The sequence below is a fragment of the Tamandua tetradactyla genome, chromosome 25 (genome assembly GCF_023851605.1).
Source record: "Tamandua tetradactyla isolate mTamTet1 chromosome 25, mTamTet1.pri, whole genome shotgun sequence".
NCBI classification, from domain to species: domain Eukaryota; kingdom Metazoa; phylum Chordata; class Mammalia; order Pilosa; family Myrmecophagidae; genus Tamandua; species Tamandua tetradactyla.
In genome coordinates, this window is record NC_135351.1 from 16,918,644 (window position 1) to 16,927,969 (window position 9,326).

The 9,326-nt window shown below is 44.9% G+C and overlaps 1 protein-coding gene across 3 annotated transcripts in view; it reads right to left on the reverse strand.

Annotated features, from left to right (window-relative positions):
* The window catches only part of MCUR1 (mitochondrial calcium uniporter regulator 1), a 28,467-nt gene extending 23,394 nt beyond the window's left edge, over positions 1-5,073 (reverse strand). Inside the window, exon 1 of one of the 3 annotated variants that reach the window (XM_077143688.1) lies at positions 4,908-5,073. In XM_077143688.1, coding sequence (XP_076999803.1) covers positions 4,908-5,058 — 151 coding nt within the window. In that variant the 5' untranslated portion in view covers positions 5,059-5,073. Of the gene's footprint in view, positions 1-4,286; positions 4,787-4,907 lie in introns of those variants that run through there. The other 2 variants (XM_077143689.1, XM_077143690.1) reach the window with 2 other exon arrangements.
* Between the last annotated feature and the right edge of the window lie 4,253 nt (positions 5,074-9,326).

Genomic DNA, 9,326 nt, shown 5'->3' on the forward strand with positions numbered 1-9,326 from the left:
TTGTTCAGATGTAGCCTCTCTCTTTCTAAGCCCAATTCTGCAAGTAAAATCATTACCCTCCTGCCTATGTGGGGCATGACATCCAGGGGTGAAAGTCTCCCTGGCAACATGGGACATGACTCCCAGGGATGAGCCTGGCCCTGGCACCATGGGATCAACAATGCCTTCCTGACCAAAAGGGGGAAAATAAATGTAACAAAATAAGGCTAAGAGTTGAGAGGCTATTCTGGAGGCTACTCTTTTGCAAACTTCAATTGCTACGGTTTGGCAAACCCCAAGTAATATCATTCCTGTTAACCCTAAAGAACACCCAAGGTTCTGTCTAAGACCCTATGAATGTCTCACACACTAAGTTTACTTTTCAGAAACCTAAAACTTTCAGATAGGTTTCTAGGCCAGATAAGTCCTGAAATCCAGAGGTGCCAGTCTCTCTAAGAACATCAACCAGTTCCATCACCTATCCCATATTGTCGACACCCTCTTTCAACAGGAAAAAAATTAGAATGGGCACAACCCAAATATCCCTAAAGAGTATAAAAAAGATCAAAGGAGGAGGAATTATTACAGAGACATTTGAATTTAACAAATGAGTATGACTACAGAATCCTTATGTCGATATTTCTTTTTGGTCTCCATTGTCTTGGAGCAGCAAGAAGGAAAAACCTGAAATTATGGAACTGTAACCATATCAAACATTGAAATCTGTTTATAACTATTCGTTAAAATGTACTTTGAAATGTATTGCTTTTTAAAAGATACGTTGTATTTCACAATAAAAATTGTTAAAAAAAAAAAAAAAAAGCGGGGTCCTTAGATACAAAAACCACTAGCCTAGAGTGTAATATCCTTGGCAATGCCTTTCTAATTCAGACCACACTTAAACACTTTTTGCTGTGTAGTAGTTAGGTTCAGGTGTCAACTTGCCCAGGTGATGATGCCTAGCTGGTCTGCTGCGCTGGACTTAAATTATCAGCATGTGAAATTCATCCATGGCTGATTTCATCCATGACAGGCTAAGGGGAATGCCTTCCACAGTCAGCAAGGCTTAAAAGAAGAGGTCAGAAGAGAGAGAAGGAGCTCAGCACAGTCCAGCACAATGTCGCTCAGAGCTAGCTCAGACCCAGACGTTTGGAGACACAGAGAGGAATCACCTTGAGGAAGGCCTTTTGAACCAAGAAGCCAGGAGAGAGGGCCAGCAGACATCACCGCCATGTGCCTTCCCATGTGATAGGGAAAGCCAGCTGCCCTTCCTTGGAAGAACTGCAAATTTGTAATTAAATAAATCTCCTTCATAAAAGCCAGTCCACTGCTGGTGTGTTGCATTCCGGCAGCTTTACTAAACAGCTTGCTTTCTAGCCACCTAAATTTTTCTGTTCCCTGCATTTTCATGGGTTGGGACTTATTTCTCTGGCTTGATTTGCTCCTCTTTTGCAATGGGTAAAATTTAAGTATCCTTTTCTTACCCTTCTTCACTGAAACTGAATTCACTCAGCACCCATTATGCTCAGGCATAGCAAAATGGTGCACACCATGGTTCTCTCAATTACCTCCACCCTTATCTGCGTTCTCAGAGCCCAGTACAGATAGTTCTATCAGGGCATTTAAGACATTATTACATTATTTCTTGTATCTCCTGTTAATCCAAGCTTCCCAAGAACAGTCTTGGTTATTTTTGTATCTTTAGCATCAGACAGAAGGTATAACATACTGCAAGCAAGGAATACATTAAAAAAAAAACTATGACTTTTTAAAGATCTCGATCTTGAGATTGTCTACAAAGAAAATATGACATCAACTTCTTTCTTTCTCCCCTTCACCTAAGGTACCTCTTTTTCCATTCTTTTCCTCCATCCCTGGGACTAAACTGGCCTCCAAAAGAAGAGATCTTGAATGTTTGTGAGACACAAAACAGACCTAAAGAAATGGTGAATGAATGAATGAATGAAACACTTCTTTAGGGACCCTCCATAAGCCACCTGTCCCAGCTCAGAACTCAGCCCTACTGGTCTATGAGTTAGTTCAAAACTGTGAAAAGTGACCAGATTATTCTACTTCCAAATTCCTTGCTTCTAATAACAGAATGATCATTCACGTGATCTAAAACAAAGATACCCACCCCCCCCACACACATTCAAAACACACCTCCACACATATTCAAAACAGAACAAACTATTGCAACTATTTTCTAAGCAGTGCCTATTTGGATACTGCAGATTTTTCTTTTCCAAAATTGACTGGGATCAGAAATAACAAGCTTACTGAAACAAAACAAAACACAAAATAATGCCTTCTGAAAAGTGGAAAAAGGGGCGGCCACTTCCTACTTGGCACTCCAAACATGTAGACAAAAGGTAGGGCACTGCCTGAAAACCCAAGAATACTCTGCATTCAAAATATCCCATCTTGGGGCGGGCCGCGGTGGCTCAGCGGGCAAAGTGCTTGCCTGCTATGCCGGAGGACCTCGGTTCGATTCCCGGCCCCAGCCCATGTAACAAAAAACGGAGAAACAAAATACAATAAAACAAGAAAATGTTTAAAAATGTTTCCCTTTCTTCCTTCCTTCTATCCTTCCTTCCTTCTCTCTGTCTTTCCTTTAAAAAAAAAAAAAAAATATCCCATCTCATGTTTCCTCTTTTATCATGGCAACAAAGAGAGACCTAAGAACTATGAATTCCCACCAATAACCAGGAAGCAAGCAGATTAAGCTGTATTAAAGTATAATATGTTAATTCCCCTTTTGGGGGACTTTCAACATATTAAAAATACACACAAAAGACACTCAAAGTCACCCTTGGCAAATGCAAATTTTCCTGTTCATAATATACTTAAATATAAACAGCCCTTCTGAAAACTTTTCGACACCAAAAGAACCACTAAGCAGGAAACAAAACAACCAAACCCTCATTTGCTGATGGTTATTGGGCACCATCCCTGACTTAAAAGGGTCCTTAACTTGGTCTCTGCAGGTATTCTATATTTTGTAAGATGACTCTGAAAGATGAGATCGTTTGAGCCAAATACAACCAGTACCACTCTGCTCACACAAAACTGGCAAACACCACTCTTTCCTGCTGGCCCATAACCTTGAATTAAGAGGAGACATCAGAAATTACCAGCTTGTCAAAAAAAAGAGCCACAAAAGAGAAAGTTCAGACCAAACCCATCTCCAACTTGTAATTCCTGCTAATAGTTCCCTACTCAAATCCTCTATCTGTAAAGCTTTGTTCACTTTTGTTGTGCTACTCATCAGTTCTCACTCAGCCAATGGCATTCTTAAAATTTAGATGTATTCAACACTTATTGGGCATTTGTTGATAAAATGCGTGATTACTGATGGCTGTTGATGGATATACAGAGACTACCTAAATTGCTATTTTTGTCGTTTGGTAATTAATAAAGCTTACCCCAAACGATTTTTAAAAAGCAACAGTTTGCTAACTGGTAAACTGGATCAGTTTAGATTTTCCTAATTTCATGTAGGGTACAATCTCCCCCACCTCCTTCATCTTTAATCAAATGCCACCTTCTTAAAGAGAGATTTTCTGATCACGCTATTTAAATTCACAACTGGAGGGCCATCCTGCTTCCCAACCTTTACCCTACCCCCTCTGTTTTTCTCTTACACTTATCAAATGTCTAAATAAAATTAGACACGCATGCATAAATTATAGGTTTAAATTACACATGTATACACAAATTTCACACGAAAAAGTTCTCTGCTAGGATTAAATTCTACGAGGGCAAGATCTGTTGATTGATACAACCCAAGAGCCTAGAAAAGTGTAGGGAGAGGGCGCTACTAATGAATGGATTAAGGAACTCATTAGAGTTTGAAATCAAATTGTAAAAAAAAAAAACCTTCATTTCCCAGAATTTCATTCATCAAATTTGCAAACCTCCTGAGTGCTGCACTGACACCCACCTAACCTGAGCTGCCAGCTAGCAAGATGCTCAACAAAATGAGGAGCGCTCCACTCTGAAAACAGACACGCGCCCCCTCACCGCCCCAGCACGCTCGGCTCCCCCAACACCCGGTTAGGATTTGTGCCACCCACCTACTGCGTGGCATTGAGTAACTGGGATTTCTCAGGTGATGAAGTTACCGCGTACCAAAAGGGCGGGGCAAGATCCCCGCCCATGGAAGCGACCAAGTGACCTCAGCTGACTCGGCCGCAGAGCGGCCGGGCCTACTCGCCCGGAGGCCGCAGACCCGGCCCGTCCCCTGGCCCACCGTCCTCGGCCCCACCGGGCGAGCCCGTTTAGCTTCTCCCCGCCCGGCTCCTCACCTCTGCTAGAGGAAGCGAGCGCAGCCGCCCGGGCGCGACCCGGTTGAAGGACGCCGGCGGCACAGGAGACGCCCGCAGCGAGGCACCGGGGACGCCTCAGCGCGCTGCAGCGCCGGGCCAGTGAGGGCCCGGGACGCGCGGGTACCGCCGGGCCACCGAGGCGCGAGCGCGGCCAGCCTCCGAGCGGGCGGCGCGGGGAGGGCTGGAGCAGGAGGAGGAGCAGCGGGGAGGCACGTGACGCGCCGGCGCGAGCTGCCGGGGCGCGGGGACGCAGCGCCCCCAGACCGCCCGGGAGCGCGGACCAGCAGCGGCGTGCAGCGGCGCGGGGGCCGCTCGGCCTTCCCCCTCGGCCGGCCGGCAGGAAGAGCAGAAGTCGCCGGCAGCTCAGCGGGCGCTTCGGCTTCTCACCCGCGAGGGCTCCGCCGTCCATCCCCGAGGCGGTCACTGGTTTACACGCGCGCTCATGCGGCTCGCGCCCGGCTCGGGTCACGCGCGGCTCGGGCGCCTGAGTGGCGGCTGGAGTGGGCGTGGGCGGAGGCGCCGGGCCCGCCCTTCCCGCCCCGCGCGCGGGCTCTAGAGCTCGCGGGCGGGGCTCCCGGCTGCGGGTCGCGACTTTCTGACCTTCGAGAGTCGTGAGGCGAGGCGACTCCCTCCGCGTCCCACGCGAGCCCACGCCCGGCTCGGTTGGCGAGAGGATGGTCGGGGAGAAGTCTCTGGGCGCACCCGGAACTGGAAAGAATTTACTGCTGCCTGCCGTGATTTGCATATTCATTACTGTGGTTGTCTTGACAAGGAAATTATTTACCCAGTCCTGTGAAAAGTTCCTGCGCTTCACAGATTAACTAACTCTGTCCAGAATCCTGTGAAGTGTAGCGCTGGGGTGCATTTTAAGGAATTCACAGGACCGCGGGAATTGCGGATGCTGGTCAATAGATTTAAAGGGTGAACAGTCAGAGCATTTGTTTACGGAACAGCACCCTGGAAATGAGAAGGTCGCAATCTGGGAATTTAAAACGTGGGGCATGAATGTTAAAGAGACCTACTGGTGTATAAAAGGATATTTGAAACTGCTGTTGTTCAATTCGGTAGGTTTTTTGAATGCCTGTTGCACCTGTCACGATTACTGGTCGATTGTGTGGTGGGCTCAGTAAATGTTTGTCGAATGAATGAATGAGTAACTGAAGGAATGAGATGCACAAGGCACCAGGCTAGGAGACACAAAGAAACATGAGATTGCGCTGTCGTCCAAGAGTTCTTTTCCTGTACATCGGTGTGTATACACATACATGGTGGAAAAAGAACGTCTTAGGAGCCTTAAGAGAGCTAAAGAGTGCTAAGAATAGAGAGGGGAGTGCCCATAGATGAGGAAGACATTCAGTTGCTGTGGAAATACAAAGAACTTAAAGTGTTGAACACTCTCATAAAAGATCATTAGGAATATATGTTTATAGAATTGGTAGGGAAAGCAGGTACAGGCATGCCCCCCAATCAGTCAATAAACTTCAATTAATTCTAAGGTTTTTGTGGGAACTATTGGGAAGTTCTTATTCCTTTGGGATTTGTAGGTGCAGAGTGATTCACTTTTTTTTTTTTCAAAGAGAGAGTATTACTTGGTGCATAATAAGACAGCAGGTGGCCCAAAATCTGTCTGTCTGAACTATAGTAAGTCTTATAATTTTATTAGAGAAAAGGGCAGGGTTTAAGATAATGAGCACAAAGTCCCCAGATGACGTAGTTAGGATGATGTAATTACTGAGCATACCCAGACTGATAACATGCTTAGTCACAGAATATGTGTGAGAAAATGGCCGAATGAGGTATAGGTGACTTGTAAGTTTAAGTCTAAAGCTACTGCTCATGTCAGGTGGACCCATTTTGGTTAGGTCCAGTCTTGATTTTCAGGTTACTTTGGGCTTGGGGTGGGTTAGTTCTGGGCTGATCCAAGACCATTAATGAACATTAGGGACCGTCTTCAGTGATTATGAGACTCTAATGTTGAAAAACTGGGTACAAATGAAGGTTAGTCACGAAGTTTTTACAGTCACAGGGGCAGAAGATAAGGGCTCTACAACCATTATCAGAGATCAAGGCAGCTGGGTTATAATTTCGGGATTCTAAGAAGTTCCCTCTGCCTACTCCAATATACCAGAAAACAAAAGGAAATATCTGTGTAATGATTCAGTCATCAAAATCATCCCTTAAATCCTGATTTCTTGGTTACATCATGGCAGCAGATCTTTGCCTATAGAACTCTTTTTTTAATATAGAGCTGTAGCTGAGTTTTCAGGCCATGTGAACTCCGTACTCGCCTTGTGGGATACCCTATTTCTTTGTAATTGTAGGTCCTCTTGTCCTGGGGCAGTTGGTCAACCTGCTGCCATCCCAGCATTTTATGCTGGCTCTCACTATCTATAGGTGATCTTCTATACAAATTAGATTTGCTCTTTTTCTAAAAAATATTTTGTATTGATAAGTCTTCACACATATACAGTCCATACCTAGTATAAAATGAATGGCCCACAATAGCATCACATAGTTGCGTATTCCTCACCAGGATCATTTTTTGAACATTTACATCATTCCAGAAAAAGGAATAAAAAGAAAAAAGAAAAAACTCATGCATCTCATTACCCCTTACCCGTCCCTCTCATTGACCACTAAGATTTCAGTCTATCCTATTTTTTGTCCTTTATCTTCCCCTATTACTTATTTGTTTTTATCCTCATTTTTTTTTTTACTCATCTGTCCAGACCCTGGATAAAAGGAGCATCAGACACAAGGTTTTCACAATCACACAGTCATACTGTAAAAGCTATGTAGTTATACAATCATCTTTAAGAATCAAGGGTACTGGAATACAGTTTAACAGTTTCAGGTACTTCCCTCCAGCACTCCAATACACCATAAACTAAAAAGGGATATCAATGCAATTCATAAAAATAACCTCCAGGATAACCTCTTAACTCTGAAATCTTTCAGCCACTGAAACTTTATTTTGTCTCATTTCTCTCTTTCCCCGTTTTGGTCATGAAGACCTCAGTCCCATGATGCCAGGTCCTGGCTCATGCCAGGAGTCCTGTCCCACGTTGTCAGGGAGATTTACGCCCCTGGGAGTCATGTCCCACGTAGGGGGGAGGGCAGTGAGTTCACTTGCTGAGTTGGCTTAGAGAGGCCACATCTGAGCCACAAAAGGGGTTCTCTGGGGGTGACTGTCAGGCAGAATTATAAGTGCGCTTAGCTTCTCCTTTGCAGGAATAAATTTCATAAGGGTAAACACCAAGATCAAGGGCTCAGCCTATTGAGTTGGTTGTCCCCATTGCTTGTGAGAATATTAGAAATTCGATGGGGAACCTGAATATTTCCTTCTCTCTCCCCAGACCCCCAGGGGGATTTTGCAAATACTTTTTTATTCTCTGCCCCAATTTCTCTGGAATATATCAGGGTATCACACTAACCTGGACAAACTAACAAGATCTCATGCCCTATTCAAGATTCTATGGAATTATTGTGTTCAGATAAACTGACCATAGAAGTTAAATTAGATAATCCACTACCCAAGATACAAATGTTGCCCCAAATAAACATTTTTCCCTCTGGGCTCATAGAAGTTGAAGTTTTAAAATATGGACCTTATCGTCCTTTACCAGGTATTCTGATTTACCTTAGTCCTATCCAGATCAGCTTCATTCATGTCTCTAGTCCAAGTCTGCCTATTTGCTCTTTGAGCTCCTGGGAGCTGCTATGTGGCCTGAGACTGAAGCCATTTGTGGTAGTTAGATTTAGTTGTCAACTTGGCCAGGTGAAGGCACCTTGTTTTGTTGCTGCGGACTTGAGCCAATGGTACATGAACCTCATCTGTTGCTGATTACATCTGCAGTCGGCTAGGAGGCGTGCCTGCTGCAGTGAATTACGTTTGAGTTAATTGGCTGGTGCTTGAATGAGAGAGCTCAAAGTAGCACAGCCCAAGCAGCTTGGCATACCTCATCTCAGCACTCGCAGCTCAGCCCAGGCCTTTGGTGATGCAGAAAGGAATCACCCCGGGGAAGAGTTGTTGGAACCCAGAGGCCTGGAGAGAAGGCCAGCAGAGATTACCCAGAACCTTCCCACGTAAGAAAGAACCTCAGATGAAAGTTAGCTGCCTTTCCTCTGAAGAACTAACAAAATAAATCCCCTTTTATTAAAAGCCAATCCATCTCTGGTGTGTTGCATTCTGGCAGCTAGCAAACTAGAACACCAACAGAAAAGTGCAGTGGAGAGGTGAAGAGAAATGAAGCTGTTTGAGCTCCTGGTTCTAGCTTAGCCTGAAATTGAGCTATTAATTTATGTAAGACAGCAAAGTACTTTTGCTTAAAGCAGCTAGAAGAGGCTTTCTGTCTCTTAGTCAGCTAGATAAGGGATGTCGTGTCCAACTAGAAAAAAAGTATCAACTAATTAATGCATCAAGCAGGTGACAAAGCCTGGAATTTGGGACTTTCTGGCAAAGCTGGATTGCAGAACAGTAGGTGGCAGTAAAGTGGGGCCCTCCTTTCCCCAAGCTAGACCTTCCATGAGCAGAGGTGGATTCACACAGCAGACCCTAACCTAACCCATTAGCTGTGAGAACTGTAGGCCAGCCTCACACACTCTGTGGGGCATCAGGAGGGAAGAGAAGGCGGATGGCCAGAGCTCTCTGGAAGAGACCCTGGGCCTGCCCTACATGTGTACACCAAGAAGAGACAGAAACAGCAAGGGCTCATTATCTGTGGTGCAAGCTGGTCAAAAAAGGAAGAACAAAGGAAATGGGGCAGCTGGGGTGTGATCTTTAACTTACTAGTTAAAAGTGACTCCACTTACTGGAAAACACTAAAGAGGAATATCAGCTTCCACTAATCAAATGAATTATTCTCCCTAATTGAAAATGGTGGGGAGAGGGTTCTGGTTCTGGGTAAGATGGAGTAAGGACACCCCACCCTGTTTCTGTATCTGACTGCAGCTATAAGACTTGGACAGAATGCATGAAGCAGCTATTTGAGGATGCTCAGAAGTAGGTAGTAGCAGGTG